This window comes from Falco rusticolus, chromosome 7 (assembly GCF_015220075.1).
Source record: "Falco rusticolus isolate bFalRus1 chromosome 7, bFalRus1.pri, whole genome shotgun sequence".
NCBI classification, from domain to species: Eukaryota; Metazoa; Chordata; class Aves; order Falconiformes; family Falconidae; genus Falco; species Falco rusticolus.
Window position 1 is genome coordinate 27,004,942 of NC_051193.1, and position 17,108 is coordinate 27,022,049.

The 17,108-nt window shown below is 49.1% G+C and overlaps 2 protein-coding genes across 3 annotated transcripts; one reads left to right on the forward strand and one right to left on the reverse strand.

Annotated features, from left to right (window-relative positions):
- Positions 1-1,467: 1,467 nt before the first annotated feature.
- Positions 1,468-2,050, reverse strand: RPS29 (ribosomal protein S29). Its single transcript, XM_037395186.1, has 3 exons — positions 1,916-2,050; positions 1,668-1,767; positions 1,468-1,584 (listed from the first exon to the last, which is right to left on the reverse strand). The coding sequence occupies exons 1-3, from the start codon at positions 1,975-1,977 to the stop codon at positions 1,576-1,578; spliced, it is 171 nt and encodes a 56-aa protein (XP_037251083.1). The 5' UTR covers positions 1,978-2,050; the 3' UTR covers positions 1,468-1,575.
- Positions 2,051-4,950: 2,900 nt separating this feature from the next.
- LRR1 (leucine rich repeat protein 1) lies at positions 4,951-14,015 on the forward strand. Of its 2 annotated transcripts, XM_037395184.1 has the most exons (4): positions 4,953-5,337; positions 5,427-5,525; positions 9,670-10,397; positions 13,002-14,015. In XM_037395184.1, the coding sequence occupies exons 1-4, from the start codon at positions 5,158-5,160 to the stop codon at positions 13,252-13,254; spliced, it is 1,260 nt and encodes a 419-aa protein (XP_037251081.1). In that variant the 5' UTR covers positions 4,953-5,157; the 3' UTR covers positions 13,255-14,015. The 2 variants fall into 2 exon arrangements, with proteins under 2 accessions (XP_037251082.1, XP_037251081.1); XM_037395185.1 differs by lacking the exon at positions 5,427-5,525 and having other exon boundaries at positions 4,951-5,337.
- The last annotated feature ends 3,093 nt before the right edge of the window (positions 14,016-17,108 follow it).

Sequence of the window (17,108 nt, forward strand, 5' to 3'; positions counted from 1 at the left end):
CCAGCTGCTTCAACTTGCATTTCTTGTGTTACTTACCAAGTATTTTTCTAGTTCTCATTAGTTTCAAGTAATTCCTAAACCAGTCACCAACTGACCACAGCAGATTTAACCAGCCAGCTGAGGAAAAACGCAGCACACTGAGCCCGTACCATCACTACCAGCCCACAGCATTACCTCCCCAGCCTTTCAGCTTTTGCTGTGAACACACCTGCAACCCCTGCCCAGCAGCTGCACATCCCCAGAGGTTCCTCACAGGGAGTTTAACATTTGAAGGCCAAAAGCTGTGACAGCAGGCTTGCCTGCCTACCTACCTCTGGCAGCTCAGTGCTGACCTTATGCCATGGGATCCACCACATCTCTGCTTCCATCACTGCAGTAACCAGAACAGGCTTGGCGACAGGAAGGTACAGCCATGCTTCAGTTCAGGAGGGAGCCTTTACCACACAGAATAAATCCTCCAGCCAACTAGGTCAGCACCTGGGTTTATTTCCATTCCCTCTTTGACTTCCCATCTTTTTCAGTTTAATAACCAGTGGGACAAAAAAACCCCACAAAAGGCTATTAGGGATTTCCAAACTAGATGCAGAGCACTTAGCTGGAAGGGATCAGCCCATTTGCCATTTCAGGCATCATCAAGACATTCATCTCATCAGTAATCTCACATACAGCAGCAGAGACACTCCAAAAAACAGCCTAAGCAGCAGGACAGCACTGTATGCTTTTAATCCCCTTACAGGGAATTCAAAAGCCTCACCCCAGGTCTTTGGCACAACTGAGAAGTGTTTGCCCAAGTAACTTCAGTCTTATCATACCACAACCTTTATGTGGCTGGAGACCTCAGAAAGTGGCAGATTAAGTGGAAGCGGTGTGTAGCTCCAGCCATATTAATTCACTTCCTTCAGAGGAAGTGAGGAAGTGCAGACAGTACAGCCCATCACACACAGGCTCCAGCAAACATCTGCCCTGTCCGAAGGCTGCCACGGGCTCTGGATGCTGTTACCTTAACTTATTTTGCTATCAGTTGTAACCTTCCCCACAGCTTCCCATACCAAGAAGCACTAGGCATCCTAACAAGTGAAGAAAGCTTGGACACATTTCAGGTAGAGCTCTGTACCCCACACACACTGCAACATCACCGTTTTCTGCATTAGCAAGAGCACAGTTTGCCACCACCTAATGCAAGCACAACCATTACCAGCAGCTACACTCCAGCAGACTGCCTGGCCATTCACCTAGCAGTCATTTGAAGCAGACCATTCTACCACTCTGCTTGCAACCCTGAAGGCTAAAGGGCATCATAAAAGCATCAACACTCCTGAGACCACCTCATTTTGTACGGGAAGACTGTAGACAGCAGGGCAGGCTTGCTTAGGCCTGTCCCCAGGGCAGCACCCCTCTGGCAGGACCACTCTGAGGAAGTGAAAGCCCTATTGCCATTAGGACCTTTACAAAAGGCAAACACACACATTATCAGTCGGGAAGGGAGACTATTTATTGAGTAGGGCTGTGCCACGATGCTACAGATGTGTCAGGGAGGCCCAGGGAGTTCTGGCGACAGCCTCATCCTCCCGGCGCTCAGTCCAGCTGCAAGAGAGCGAGAAAGGAGAGGAGTCAGCGTAAGGCGATCCACCCGCCCCGCCCCGCACGGCTCGGGTACCGGCCTTTACCTTGATGAAGCCGATGTCCTTGGCGTACTGCCGAAAGCACTGCCGGCACATGTTCAGGCCGTACTTGCGAATGAGGCCGTGGCGGTTGGAGCACACGCGGCTGTAGGGGAAGAAAAGAGCAAGGCCGGTCAGGACGGGTAATGGCGGCGCAGGGCGGGGGAAAGGAAGGGGGGGGGGAAGAAGGGTGAGGAAAAAGGCAGCTGCCGCGGGCCAGAGGGAACCCAGGAGCCACACGGCCGCGCACTGACCAGGAGCGGGAGCCCTGGCCGAACTTCCTGGGGTGGCTCCAGTAGAGCTGCTGGTGGCCCATACTGCCCGCTGCGCGCCTGGCGGCTAGAGAAAGATGGCGGGCCGCGCACGCGCTAATCAACCCTACCCCGCCTCCCGGCCTGCACCGCGGCGCGCCCGCCCGGCAGTGCGCAGGCGCGCGGAGGGAGAGGGGCGGGGGGGCGTTGTCTGCGCGGCCCAGGCCCCGCCCCCGCCCCGCCCCCGCGGCGTGACGTCACGGCGCGGCAGCACTAGGGGCGGCGGCGCGGAGCTCGCAGCGCCGGGCGCGGTGGCGCGTGCCTGTAGTCCCAGCTACTCGGGAGGCCGAGCCCGCCGGATCGCTTGAGCCCAGGAGTTCTGGGCTGCAGTGCGCTATGCCGAGCGGGCGTCCGCGCTAAGGCCGGCATCAATATGGTGAGCCCCGGGGAGCCGAGGCACACCAGGTTGACTAAGGAGGGGTGAACCGGCCCAGGTCGGAGACGGAGCAGGTCAAAGCTCCCGTGCCGGTCAGTAGCGGGATCGCGCCTGTGAATAGCCACTGCCGCGTAGCCTGGGCAACACAGAGAGACGCGGGCTCCTTTTCCGACCCCCCGCAACAACGCTTTTGCCCTACGCGCACACCGGCCCCTGCCGCTCGCAGCACCGTGCATGACCCCTGCCGCCCACCCACCGCGCACACCGCCCCCTGCCGGCCGGCTGCAGCACATCTGCCATCTGCGCATGCGCTGACTCCAGAAAAAGAAATTGCTTTGCAAGAATTAAGAGATTAAAAAAAAATAATAATTACAGTTTAAGCCTAAACCTTAAAAAGTTCACGTTGAAAGCAAATATGGAAAAGATTCACTTTTTTTTATTTTGTCTTTTTTGAGGGAATTTTTTATCGTTTAGAATTTTTTTTTGTCCTTTTTTGGGATTTTTTTTTTTATTTTGTCCAATTTGGGGAATTTTTTTGGCATTTTTTCATTGTTTTAAACTTTGTCCTTTTTCGGGATTTTTTTTATTATTATTATTTTTGGCAGCTTGTGCCGGTGCTTGACAACCCCTTTGGCAAAGAAATTTTTTCTCATGTTCTTAAACCTGCCCCAGCACAACTTGAGGCCGTTGCCTCTCGTCCTGTCACTTGTTACCGGGGAGCAGAGGCTGAACACCCCCAGCCCTGTCACATTTGTGCTGGACCCCCTGGCCAGGGCTCCCCTCTGGCAGCCACTCCCCTGAGCCATGACATCACACTTTTTGGAATTTTTTTAGGTTTTGGATTTTTTTAGGTTGTGGGGCTTTTTCTTAAAATTTTTTTTTTGAAGTTTGGGGACTTTGGTTAGTGCAGTGAAAGCTGACTTTTGGCAGGCAGCAGCGAGGCTGGCTATGCCTTCACCCTCTGCATCCCCTTGGCACACAGCCCCCACCCAGCCTGCACCACGGACCCAAGAGTTCTGTTAAGTTCAGCAGTTTTATCCCAATTTCTACTGCAGCCAAGCTGATAGCAACTCTTTCCAGGTGCTGAAATTTCACTGTTGGAGGTTCCCAACCCGCGCTCTCTTCACCAATATGCTTTAATGTTGCAAATTCCTCAGTTTTTCTAATTTTTCACTTTACTGAATTTCTCCCTGTTATTTTGGTAGCACTTCTTCCGTAAGGCCCCGCATTCTCCTATGGCTTAGACAGCCTGAGCTGCCATGAAGAGTAGGCAGATGATAAGGGCTGGCACAGGCATCTAAATCAACCAAACAGCAACTGTACGCCATAGCAGATGAATGTATCTTTTTACCCGGGCTTGGTTTCCAAACACCCACAACTCTCATTCCTGGTGACATTTCCTGAGCCTCTTTTAGCAGCAAACCCAGCCTCAGCCCAGCTGGCCATGCCGGGGCCAGAAGCCACCACAGGGTGATGGCAGTCACTGGCAGTCATTCCTGCTGTCACCACGCTGGGCAAGACTTGGGGCAGCGCTGGGAGCACTGGTACCTTTGCAAATGAACACACAGAAGGATTTATTGTAAATTTATATCTATTTTTTTACAATTAATTCACAGGATCCCGGACTGGTGAGGGGTGGAAGGGGAGCAAAACCTCCCCAGATCTAAACTACAGTGAACCTTTTTTGAAATTGCTTCACAAGAAAGACTCCACTTCTTAGGAACTGATTGTCCATCCCTGGGCACTGGCCAGGCTGCCCGGAGAGGTGGTGGGGTCTCCTGCTCTGGAGACATCCAAACCCACCTGGACGTGGCTCTGTGCAGCCCACTCTGGGAGACCCTCACGGTAAAGACGTTTCTCCTCAGGTTCAGGTGGAACTCCCCGTGTTGCAGCGTGTGCCCGTTGCCCCTTGTCCTGTCGCTGGGCACCGCTGAAAAGAGCCTGGCCCCGTCCTCTTGGCACCCGCCCTTATATATAAATACATATATATGTATAAAAAAGATATTTGTATGAAGCAGTACGATCCCCTCTCAGTCCTCTCCAGGCTCACTCTATTCCTCTGTTACATACAATTGTAGAAATCGCCCAAAAGATTTGCCTGCAGTGTGGACCCAGGGCACTGAGCCGCTCCCTGCGGTGAGGCCAGTCAACCCTTCCGCCCGTTCCCTGTGCCTCACACCCTGGCCTGGGCTCCCCGCTGTGGCCAGCACGGGCGGTGTGCCACTCCCGCTGCCAGCCCCCCGTCACCGAGCCCAGGGGGCACCGGGGACCGGCGTGCCCACAGGGCTGCGCTCCCGTGCCCCTTCAGCTCCCCTGTGTCTGCTCACCCCCGCCACCTCCCTCGACTCTTTCCGCCGAACGAGCCGAGCCGGGCCGAGCGGAGCCGATGAGGGCCGAGCCGATGGGGGCCGAGCCGAGCCGAGCCGAGCCGATGGAAGCCGATGGGAGCCGATGGGAGCCGATGGGAGCCGATGGGAGCCGATGGGAGCCGATGGGAGCCGATGGGAGCCGAGCGAGCAGCGCCGAGCAGAGCCGAGCCCCCTCCAGGGGGCGCCGGCGCAGAGCCCACGCTGAGGGCCCCTGGCCGGGGCTGGCCGCTGCTGCCGGTGCCGCCGCCGGTGCCGCCGCTCTCCCTTCCCGCCGGGCGAGCCCTGACGCCGGGCGGGCGGCCCCCAGCCGGGCTGGCGGCGGCAAGCGGGGTATCGGGGAGACAGGCATGGCGGCGGGCAGCTGTGCGCGGAGAGCGCGGGAGGCCCCCGGGCGGTGCCGCCAGTGAGCGGGCCGTTGGTCGGTGGCGGGGCGGGCGGAGATGCGGCTGCAGTGCGAGGTGGAGGTGGTCAGCCGGCTCCTGCCCACCTGCGGGCTGCGGGGCCGCGGCCGCGCCACCAGGGCTCTCCTCTCGCTCGGCCGCCCGCCCGGACGGGCGCGGGGCGGCGGCGTTTACCTCATGGTGTGCACGGCGCGGGACCGGGTCGGTGCTCGCTACAAGGTGGGGACGGCGGCGGGGAGGGGGGAGACCGGGCCGGGGCGGGTCCCCTCGCCCCGCCGCGGCTGCTGAGCGCCCGCCTTGCCTCGTAGGTGCAGGAGAACATCGAGCGGTTCTTCACCCGGTTCGTGGAGGAAGGCAAGGCCACCGTGCGCCTGCGGGAGCCCGCCGTGGACGTCTGCCTCAGCAAGGTGGGGGGGCGGCCGCGGCTGGCGGCTCGGGACACCGACGAGGGATCGGTGCCGTCCCGAGCTCGGAACCGAGCGGGTGTGGAGGGGCCGGGGTGCGCCCCGCCACCGTGCTGGGGGGAGCCCGGTGGGTGCCCAGGCTGCCGGCTCGAGGTCCGGCCCGCGGACGCCGCACGGCGACTGACAGCGCAGCTTCGGCACCGGAGGCGTGCGGCGGCACGGAGCTTGGCTTTGTGTGTCCTCAGCAGGCTACGGCAAAAAGGAGAATAGGAGGTGCCTTGCTCACTTTGTGCCAGGAAGGCTGAGCCCAGCTTCTTTGCTGGGCTGTGTTCTGATTCTCCCACCTTCTGCTTCCTCTGGGGAAACAGCGGGAGCAGAAAGTCCATTTTTCATGTTGCTGTTCATCGCTTGTGTAGAGAGAAACAACTCTTTTCATCTCTCTGATACGTCATCTTGCTCTTTTGTCCTAAATTCCATGAAACGGTTAGTGCTTACTCTCTTTCTAATGAAGAGAAAAAAAAAAGGAAAAAAAAGGAGAACACTCTTGTCTTAGTGGCCAAGCAGTGTCCCCACTGGTTTTCAAAGCTGGAGACACATAGTAAGGATCAGCGCTACAGGCACTGTCTTGCCTTAATGCTTAGCTGATAGTGGGACTCACCAATGTATTTATTTCCAGTTCATAAGGTATTTGAAAGCTGTAAAGTGTTTTTAATAATGATAAACACACCAAAAAGATCACGTTAACATTCAGTTTTTATGCTGGTTAAGGGTTGGGTTTTTTCTTGCACCTGTTCCAGTAATCTTATGTAGCCTTTCAGAGGAGGAAAGCAGGACAGCTTTTCTAAAACCTTAGAGTTAGGATGTGTAAATAAAAGCCAATAATATTGATCTTTTTATTGGGAAAATAATTTTTACTTTCTGTTGCAACTGATTATTTGGCCTGAAGAAGGAGATCCTTCAGTAATTTCAGTGATGTCGGACTGAGCAGCTGTAACTGTGAGTGGTGAAGCTTATTCCTTCACAAGCAGAATGCTTTCTCAAAGGGTCTGTCTAAGGAGAAATGCACAGGGTGTGTTTAAACTGCAGCTGCAACAGGCACTGACGAGAATCTTTGCCAAAGCAGAGTGGAGCTCAGGGCAGGCTGCAAGGTCTGCTTGAGAAACAAGGTGAATGAATCTGTATTTGGGAGGGTGATTTGCTGAAAAGAAAACAAATGTGACCCAGCAAGGGAAAAAAAAAAACACCAAACACTTTATTGGGAATAAGACTAGTAACTAAACATAAGCCTGAATATAACTGTGATAGGTCAAGATTTTGCAGAATGTGGCACAGTGCTGTGGTGGTCTGGAAATACCTTATCCGTGCAAGAGTGAAAGCTGTAGGTAAGGGAAGTAGCCTTAATATGATGAAGAAAGCAGTTCACCTGTACAGGGTTGAACAGAAAAGAAGCTCTGTATGTCCTGATCCAATTAATTTTTCTCTTGTCAGAAGCAAATGCGCTCTGTATCTTGCAAAACAGAAAACTCATGCACTAGATTCAGAGTATCTTCTTGTTCTGCATCCTTTACTCTGAACAATTCAGCTGAAGCCTGAGAAGTCAAAAAGTTTATCTCAAAGCAAAGGTACAAAAGCAGGCTTGTTGTAAGGGGATCTACTAGTAGTGTAAAATTGGGGAAGAAAGGTCTGTGGCTTAGTGCTACAAGATCTAACTTCGACTGTTCGTAGGGCCTGTAGGAAAACAGTTTGACAGATACTCTTTCAGTGTGGGTAGTAATTTAATTAACACTTACATCCATTGTTTTCTGTATGATAAGATAGCCCAAAACGTTGTTAGACTAAGTCTCAACTGAATCTAATGAAACAGGGCTTAGAATAATGACCAGAGTTTCTCCAAGGAGGCTAGATCCTCACTCCCCATTTTAACATAAGGCTCACCCTTATACTGTCAAGCTCCAGAAACTAATCCACTGAATTCTTCCAAAATCAGTGATATTATATATTTCTTTTAAAAGCTCCAAATCCAGAAACCAAATTTAAGATGCTTGGTAACTCTTCTGTAGTGTTTCTGCTAGTCTTCCATGATTTCTTTACAGAAAGGCTTCTTGACTCTCAAAGGTGGACAAAAGCTTTGTAGAAAAGAGATTTCCAGGTATGACTATAGCAGTTGTATGCAACTACTGTGCAAAATCCATCTTTGAGTTCTGCCAGGCAGTGCAATTTGCTGCATTCAGCCACATCAGAAATTTAAGTTGAGAAACATCGGTCTGGAGCATTCAACCCTGGAACAAAAATAATAAAAGTCACTGTGTTGGGTTGTTGGGTTTGGGTTTTTTCCTTCAGCAAGCCTGTGCCTGCTGCATTGCACACAAGGTCTGAAATCCATGTAATCTCCAATTGCCTTGTCATCATTCATTTAGCTCTGAAACAAGAGACTTGTTAAGGCATCAGCGCAGATTAACCTCTTCTCCTGACATCTATTCTGTGGTTGAGAGTTCAGGCTTGTGGCAGAAAATTGCATCCTGAGTGCTTCCATCTAATTCTTTGGGTTTTTTCTTAGTATTTTTCTCAAGGTATTCAAGGTTCCTCAACAATGGGTTTACAGATACTACGTTGCCTTTATGAAGGTATCGCGGAGGAAATTTGATGCAGAGATATCTGTTGTGCTTCATGCTTTGAGTGCAAAGAAATGTTGCCTGTAACTTCATTATAACATACAGTCATTTCTTTCACTTGGTCTTTACAGATCTGGAGGACTTTTTCTCTTCACTTCCAACTTTAGTTAGCTACTTATTACCCTCAGGAGCATGACAAACCTGCCTGTAGTTAGGGGGAGTTCTATAGCTGAATGCTTTTGTTGGATTGGCTGAGATAACGAATGCTGGTCTTGGATACAAGGACTTTTTATGTGCACCTTCCCCACCTCTGGAGGATATCACATCGGGAGTTAAGAGAATAGATGTGCATTAAATGCTTAAGGAAGGCAATCATTTTAGATTGCTGATGCAGTGAAATATGTTTGACCTTTATGGTCTTTATTTATGTCACCTTAGCATCCAGAAGTCTCCAGGGTGATTGCTTTGGTGTGGTAGGTGCTTATATTATGTTAGCTAGTTCTGGACCCTCTAGAATTTGGTATAAACAAATACATTTAGGAAAAAAAAGTCTTTCAGGTGCGGAAATGGGCATCACTAGGCCTGGGCAAGTTACAGCTGGGAACAAAGTGCAAACCTCTTGACCCTGAGCCATGCCAAAATGCCAAGCTTGTTCTTTCCTGCAATGAGAGGTGACTTTTACTTGTAGGGATGCATTGTGCTTGTTATTTTAGAATTCACTTTATAGCTTAGCGTCTGTCAGCCGCACGTCAGCTTGACTAGGGACTTGCTAGAAAATTTAGAAGATAAATGTTTGGGCACCCCCCTGTTCATAAAAGTTAATTATATCAGTACAAGTGGATCACGGCTTTCTCGACCGTTATTTAAAATACAGGTCATCTGATACTCCATTGATTTGACTCTCTGTCCTTACTGCCATTATATTGTATCCCACTTAAAGCAAAATTGCTCAGTTGTTTACAGAAGGACTGCAAATAATTATCCTCGTTTGATGCTGGCACAACCAAACACAGCTCTGTGTGTGCGACCAGAAGCACTGACTTAACCTGCCTTGAAGCTTTCTACCTACCTTTACGTTGAATTTAGCCTCTGATTTCATCCTCTTCCTTCCTAGCAACTTTCAGAAATTATCACCTCCAGCTTTGGATCTCTGATTTTCCCCCTGTGTGTTTTTATAAACTGTCCCTTTATCCTGTTGCAGGTTAGGAAGATCACAGTGCATCAGGCTTTTTTTCTGTGCTTCAGTTTCAGCTGTGAATTCAGTGCTTTGTTCCTTTTCTGAGTAATGCAGCCTGGTTTGTTTGATCTAGATTATTCAGAGAGGTCGTTATGTCTCATTCAAATTGCATGCCATTTGTTCTTAAATGCTGTAAACAGCACATCAACCTAATAAGCCCGAGTTGTTTCCCTTTCTCATTTCATTGCCCTGCTGAGTTAGTAGCTCCAGATAGGGGTACAAAATAGTTCAGAAAGTGTTAGTACAAATGAGCACAAGAATAATTAACTTTTAATTCCACCTTTGTGTTTTCCTGTAGGCAAATGCCAGCAATTTAAAGAATTTCCTTTCAGCTGTGAGGCTGGCTCACCAAGGGACCGACATAGGAGCTCTCCCTCTCTCAACTTTGGTACCAGCAAAGAACTCGGAGGTGGAAAAACCAAAGACAAAAATGATCATAACCTCAAGAAGGGACTATCCTCTCACCAAAAACTTTCCTTACTCCCTCGAACATCTCCAAGCCTCGTACTGCAAACTTGCTCGGATTGACACGCGTGTACTTTGTTTGAAGAAACTCCGAAAACTAGACCTAAGTCATAATCATATTAAGCAGCTGCCAGCTACTATTGGTGACCTGATCTGTCTTCAGGAGCTTATTTTGCATGACAATCACCTGGAGTCCTTCAGTGGGGCTCTATGCAGCTCCACCCTTCAGAAGTCTCTTCAGTTCTTGGACCTGAGCCAAAACAAAATCAAAGCCCTTCCAATTCAGTTTTGCCAGCTGCAAGAACTCGTTAATTTAAAGCTGGATGACAATGAGTTGATTAGGTTGCCCTTCAAGATTGGCCAGTTATATCATCTGCGCTTTCTGTCAGCAGCTCGAAACAAACTTCCTTTCTTGCCCAATGATTTTAGGAAACTCTGTCTTGAGAACTTGGATCTCTTTGGAAATCCTTTTGAACAGCCTAATCCACTTGTTCCCAATATACAACTGAAAATACCATTGACTTTGTTAGAGTGTGCTGCAAGAGCAACCATAAATTACAGGTAAGAGTAGCATGCTGGGTACGCATTGCACCTATTCAGTTTCAAACCTGTCGAGTTTAAACTTTACTGACTTCTTTTTTCCTGTCAGCAGCTATTGCTCTTCACCTGTTAAAAACTGTAAGGTTAAAGTTGCTTTGAATTCCGCTTGTAAAATCATCCCTTCATTATGCAGGATAACGCAGTAAATTGGTGACGTGGAAGCGTTTAGAGCAAGCTATAGGTTTAAATGCTTTTGTCCACAAAATGGGGGCACCGTAACAGAAGATTCTTGCCCAAAGAGAATCGGTTCTACAACCCAGAACAACTTCTGACATTTTGTATTGAGGGGTTTCCGCTACAGTAGAGTTTGTGGCACTGATCATATTTTGTGTTGGGCTCTTGGACATTGCTTTCAAAAATGGTTCCCCTTCATCTTGTGCTCACATTAAAGTACACTAAAACTGTGTGTAATGCCCATTAGCCTGTGTGAGAGCAGTGTGTTGGCAAACGGTTAACTTCTGCCGTGCAGCTCCTAGTTACAGACATGGACCGGTCTGCCTCTGCTTGAGATGGGACCTCACACAAGCTGAGTAGTGTTGGAAGGGTACTGCAAGGTGGCTTCTCAGAGGGCAAGTGTCACACTGGAGTTGATATGACCTACTGCAGGCTTCTCCCTACCTTAGGTTTTCCCTGATGTTTATTTCCTTTGGTGTTGGAGTAAGGTTACTCTGTCTTATGTGGAGAAGCCCAGTTCTGAGGTAATTTTAAAAAATACTATTTCACCAAGTGAACATCACCCTTGCCAGGCTGCTGTTTGTTGTCAGTTCTCTCTCCTTCTCCAACGCGGCTTGCATAGCTCTGCCTGCGTGCCGCTGCCTCTGATCCTTTGGCACCAGCTGCTGCTACTCCCTCCCTGTTCTGGGTGCAAAGGGAGCAGGAAGATGGAAAAAGAGTCACCAGTACAGAAAGGGGGTGAGAGACAGACTTGAAATGTTCCAAATCTACGTTCTGTGTCCATTCCTGCCTTAGGGGTGGGCAGCGCCCCATAAACCTGGGTTAATTGCTCAGAAGTCTCTGCTAAAGGTGTCCACAGGCATGCAGGGCACACCCTGGAAATGAGCCGAGCAACCAAATGTTCTGGTTCAAATCTTACCCTGATTTTATTAGAGTAATTAAACTCCACATGTCTCCTTTCCCAACTTTATATAGATTGCAGTGGTTTTGTTATAAGTATTATTAAGGCTGGGGTCTTACTTTCCTGGAGAATATAATCCCTCATCACTGGTCAGATTTTGGTGCTCAGTTACATTACCGGAGTACCTAAGGATACCTAGTCATTAACCCAGGCCCCATGCAGCAGGCTTTAAGAAAATGGCACCACACAAAACAAAAAAAACTTTCTGCTCCAGGAGTCTGGTGAGACGAGAGGCAATGAAAACAGTCCCCTTGCCCACAGATCTGTGGTTATTAGGAGACAACTTTGGTCAGAGTGGTCCTGATTATCTTAAGTGTAAAAGAAAAAATAGTCAAGTCTAAGAAGTGGGCAACAGACATTGTCTGACATTCACTGGATGTGAGAATTAACAAAGAATGAGAAACAGGAGTGATGATGGGCTGTAAAAACCTTGAGAATGGAAGAAAACAGGAGGAGGGAAGATGTGAAAGCAAATGTTTGGAAAATCAATCTTCGTAGTAGCAGTCTGGGCAAGTACCAAAGCTGTGATTATGCTTTTCCTGACCGGAAAAAAGGATGTCCTGAAATTGAAGTGGTAAAAAAAAAACAAAACAAACCAACCACAGGAGTCTTAGCTATGTGAATGATGGTATGTAGAAAGAATTGGGAATGTGTAGGTGTAGTCAGGATGTGAGTCAGTGAGACCTATTCTGTGAGTCTCAAATGACAGCTGGGCACTGGTGATACCCACACTTTGAAGTTAACTCAACAAAGTACTTCGGGGAAAATACTTATTTTGTACCCCAAACACAAGGCCACTCTGCTGCGAATTTAAAAAGAAGCAATTCTTGTTCCTGTCTCTGGATGTCGTTATTGCCATGATGGATGAACAGAGTGGTATATCAAAAGAACCTTAATTTATGGCCTGCAATGTAGTACTACTGTAAAAAGGCTCTTTTTGTCCTCTCTTTCCTCTAGATACGGTGTTTTTATGCTACTACCACTTCTTCATATTAGAGAGTGAGAAGTAGATGGTGGGTGCTTTCTCAGGCCAGGATGAAATACAGTGATCTTCCTGGCTAACATGAGGGAAGAGCAGATACGTGCCCAGTTGTTTCATTATTCATAATCTTCTTTTTAATTATCTGTCACTGTGATACAGGCTGTTATGATTTCTGTGAACTCCCTGGTTCTTGCTGCAGTGTCTTCTGGAGTTCAGGCCCTTTGTACTTAGGGGTCAGTAACATGGTTGCATGTGTTTAGCGACTGTCTTGGAAGGTGGTGTTTAATTACTAACTGGTTCAATATTGCAGGTGGCAAAATTTCAGATTTGCCTTGTCTGTGATTTCAGAATGGTGTTTCTTCCAGCTGGTGCATATGGCATGTCGCTGCGTTTGAGTGACACTGGTTAATTTTGACGTGAATTCACACTTACTCCTCTTGTTCAACAGAATCCCTTATGGTTGTCATCTTCTTCCTTCTCACCTCTGCAAAGATCTGGAAGTGGCTAAAACGTGCCAGTGCGGAAGTGCCTGTCTGAGCAGCTTCATTCAGATCACGGTGACCATGAATCTCCACCACGTAGCTCACACCGTGGTCCTTGTGGATAATATGGGAGGTACAGAAGCACCCATCATCTGCTACTTCTGTTCTCTAGACTGCTATTCCCAGTTTCTGGATAGGTGCCTGCAGAGTAACGGGTGACCATTACCAGGTGCAAAAGCTCTGCCTGAAGTTCTGTCCAGTGACGGAGGAGCCTGAAATTGTTTTCTGCGTGTTACCCACACGTGCTGCAACAGAGCATTTGCTGCAGATAGCAAACGTCAGTCTTGCAGTGAGGGGGCTCTGTCAGCCTGATCCGGTTGCCTGACTCTTCCTCCACCGCTAGCATCTCCCTTTGGTTTGAATAAAAATCAATGCTTGGCTTGAATGAACCTTCCTTAGAATGTATTTTGCTTTCCCCTATTACTGTGATTCTGTTTGGAGTATCACGACAGTTTTCTTTGTTTTGTGGAGTAAGTCGTTTCTTCTCACTAGGGGAAGGAAGGTGAGCTTATATTGAACTGCTTTGCTTACTTACGCTTGAGGCTCTGAACGCTGCCTACAGAAGATGGCTGCATTGGCTTTTATCACTGGACTGGGCTCTTCCCGACCTGTTTACTGTAGAGCAACTTGGCAGGCTGTTATGAGAAGTAATTACAGTGGGAGCAGTTCCAAAACTGGTCATGTAATTCCAGGTGCTTCTTTTTTAAAAGTTCTGTTACAGCATTCTCACTTCAAGTGGGGACCAGCATTGCTGGTTGTTTTTTTACCAGAACAAATGGGTTTAGTTTTATCTCTTTGTGATACAAGAAATTACTTTTTCTAAATATGTGACCTAAACTTTGTTTTTTAACTCTCATGTTTTAAAGGTTCTAGAGTTGTTCACTGTGTCAACTTATTAAATTTTGAAACCCTTCTATGTACATGTGAATTGTGTTTTCTCTAATGAGTGTCTCATCCAGTGTATTCTAGGGATTAGCTCCTGGCCTTTTTCCTGATGAAGGTACCGAAATACTTGAGAGTATCCACACACCCTTATTTCACATCTTGTCAGCTGGTCCATGGCTGGGGTATTGAAACAGCACGGAACAAAAGTCCCTTGAGAAGTCTTTAGGCATCCCGTGCCCTGAGACATGTGATGGCTTGGAGCGAGAGGGAGCACGTCACACTGTTATTTTTGAAGCGGTATTGAAGCAGGAGCAGCAAATTACACACTTTGCATGTCTTCGGGTTATAGATAAGTACCCTGCTGTGGCAGTCATGTCGTTTCAATGGGAAAACAGGATATCTGTACTTCCTGAGCACAGAACTGATCTAGACTGGGCTTCAAGTGACAGCTCGATGCGATGTACAGCACAAGGAGCAGCCTGGAAGGCAACAGCAGGCTTTGGAAGAAGGTACTGGCTTGCAGGTATAGCTTAATGTCTCCTGTGCGAGCACAACCTTTGTCCACGTTCTAAAAATCGGCAGTTTCAAACTCTTTACTAATCCAATTAGTAGCATTCACATTCATAGTAGAAATAAATATTGAAGCACACCTATGAAAGGGCTTTGCTCAGACAAGGGCAAAAGACACATCTTCCTGAGGAAGAGGATCCCTTATTCTAGAAGTATCGAGTGTCATTAAAACTTTCTGTGAAGGTCAGGATAACTTGACCATGTTCTTTTGATACAGTATTCATAAAACCGTAACTCTTAAGCAACTACAGGAAGAATTGGATGAATCATTCCTTATATGTTGCTCTTCAACTAGAGAGAACTTGTGAAGGAGGGAGGCAAGTGTGCCTGTTTACCTCAACAGCAGCCTTTGGAAAGCACTGCAGAGCTCACCCTGGGAGTTTTTGAATAGTTGTATGCTAATGCTGTTGTAAAGGGAGAGAGATCTTGTCCTAATTGCAGCAGCGTAAAGATTACTCATTTGGAAAAATACCTTTTAGGTGGAGTGCATGATTAAGGGGAGGGGAAGAGAGTACATGCAGAAATTTGGCCTCCTGTGGGACTGGGGAATTTCAGATGCAGATGTGTGGGTGTCTGCATGGCTGAGGGCCTGCCAGGGGGGCCAGCTGTGCTGGGCGGAGGAGGGAACTGCACCTGCATGGCCCAGGGCGTGAGCAGCCGGGCTGTGAAGTCAGGTCCAAGCCCTGCTGTGCTGGGAGAAGGGATCAGCTGGGGGGCCAAAGGCCAAGGTGAACAGGGCTGCAGACCCCCCTTGGCGGGGAAAGGAGACTGTGGGAAAGGGCTTTTTGTACACAAATAGTTTGCTGTCAGCTCTCCGTGTGCGCTGGGTTGGTTGTTTTTTTAAACCCCATGTGTGTGCACTGGGCTGCCATTACCTCTGAAGCGAATGCCATCCCCAGAACTTGACTTGGCTTCCCTTAATCCTCTGAAACTACGGCAGCTGACACGGCGTGGAGGAGGGTGGTAGGGTGCTGGAGCCCTGTGCTGCAGAGGTCACTGCATTAGCACCAGGGCACCTTCTAGCAACGCAGCAACGTCCCCAGTGTGCTGTGATCTTGCCGTCTCCACAGAGGTCAAATGTGAGGAGGAGCTTTCTGAACTCCCTGCTTTCCCACCACCCAGCAAAAGACAAAGAAAAGGGAAGTCTTGTGCAGCCAAGCAGAGGGGTCGGAGGGATGTACGATGTCCCCAAGTTCCCTTGGGAGTCTGTTCCAGCCAGCTCCATTTTCTGTGTCTCACAATCCCTGCAAACAAGCTCTTTCCGTGCTGCAGAGCGTTTGTCTCGGTAGGGTGAAGTTCCCCGATGGCAGCTTCATCCCAGAGGTGCGAGGTGCGCGGGGAGGTAGCTGGGCTCTGAGCCGGGGGGCTGCAGAGGGGTGAGCAGCCGGGGCAGCTGCTGCAGCGCTCCGTGCCTGCGCTCCCGGCCCGGCGCTGCCGGCTGCCAGCCAGCCAGGAGGTGGCGGGGGAGCCAGAGCCGAGGCCGCTCTTCCGAGTTAGATAGAGGGCAAAGCAGAAATCGCTTCTTTCAGGAGCATCTTCTCCGGCGGTTTCCCTGGCGTGCCAGCAAGACGGACGCGGTGCCCGACATCTCCTCCAGCTCGCTCGTCTGGGGAAGAGGCCGACTGGCAGGTGCGGACGCCGGTGTAGATGGCAAAAGACGGGCACAGTTCTGCTGGCTGACAATGCAAGCACAGGAGCGTGTGTGGCCCGACTGCTGTGCCCAGGGCTTTTCGCAGACAAAATGGGACCAGGCAAAAATTGTTCTCATGAGAAACTATTCTACCTCATTTATTGTACTTGTGGGGAACTGTTGGGCCGGTTACATGGTGTTTCCTATTTGTAGCAACACAATTTGATTGAATCAAACCAACTTTGCTGCAGAGTCCAGCCTCTGTCTTTTAAGCAATGCTCTTTTTTAATGCCTCGCTTGAAAACCACCAGTTGTGCCTGCATGATTCGGAGAAACTTGCTGAGTTACACGAAGCTCAGCAAAGGTCAGGCTGTGAAACTGTCATTAAAAATGCGTCCTAAACATAGAAGCATCACTGTGGTCACTTCTCGTTAACCTTGTACCCAAGAAGTTTTGTGTTTGCCTTGGATGTTGTAGAGTCAAGTCCTGCAGGGTTACTCTCATGGGGTTAAAGCAACCGATGGCTCTCACTCAGAATTTGAGGACACTGTCTGATGTGAGACGCTGTTAAATGCAGTTGAAACCTGTATTTACCTGTCTCGTCTTGGGGAAAAAGCCTTGATGGCAGATCTCGAGTTGATGCTCATGAATGCTGCTGCAAGCGGGGCTGGTGGCAGGCGGGGTCATTCTTTAATTGGCCTGGGTTTGCTGTGCTGATGCCACTTGGCGTTATCTGAGTGCTTTGCAATCCTTCATGTGTTTATCTGTGTGCTGCCTGTGTGATAGGGAAACTCTGTTATCCCAGTGGGACAGCATTGCAGTTGCTGAAGTTTTACCCACAGCCGTGGCAAGATCGTAAATCTGGCTCTGTGGGAGTTGCCTTCTTGGGACAAGGAATGCTTAAAATTAGGAAAATGAGTATTGATGC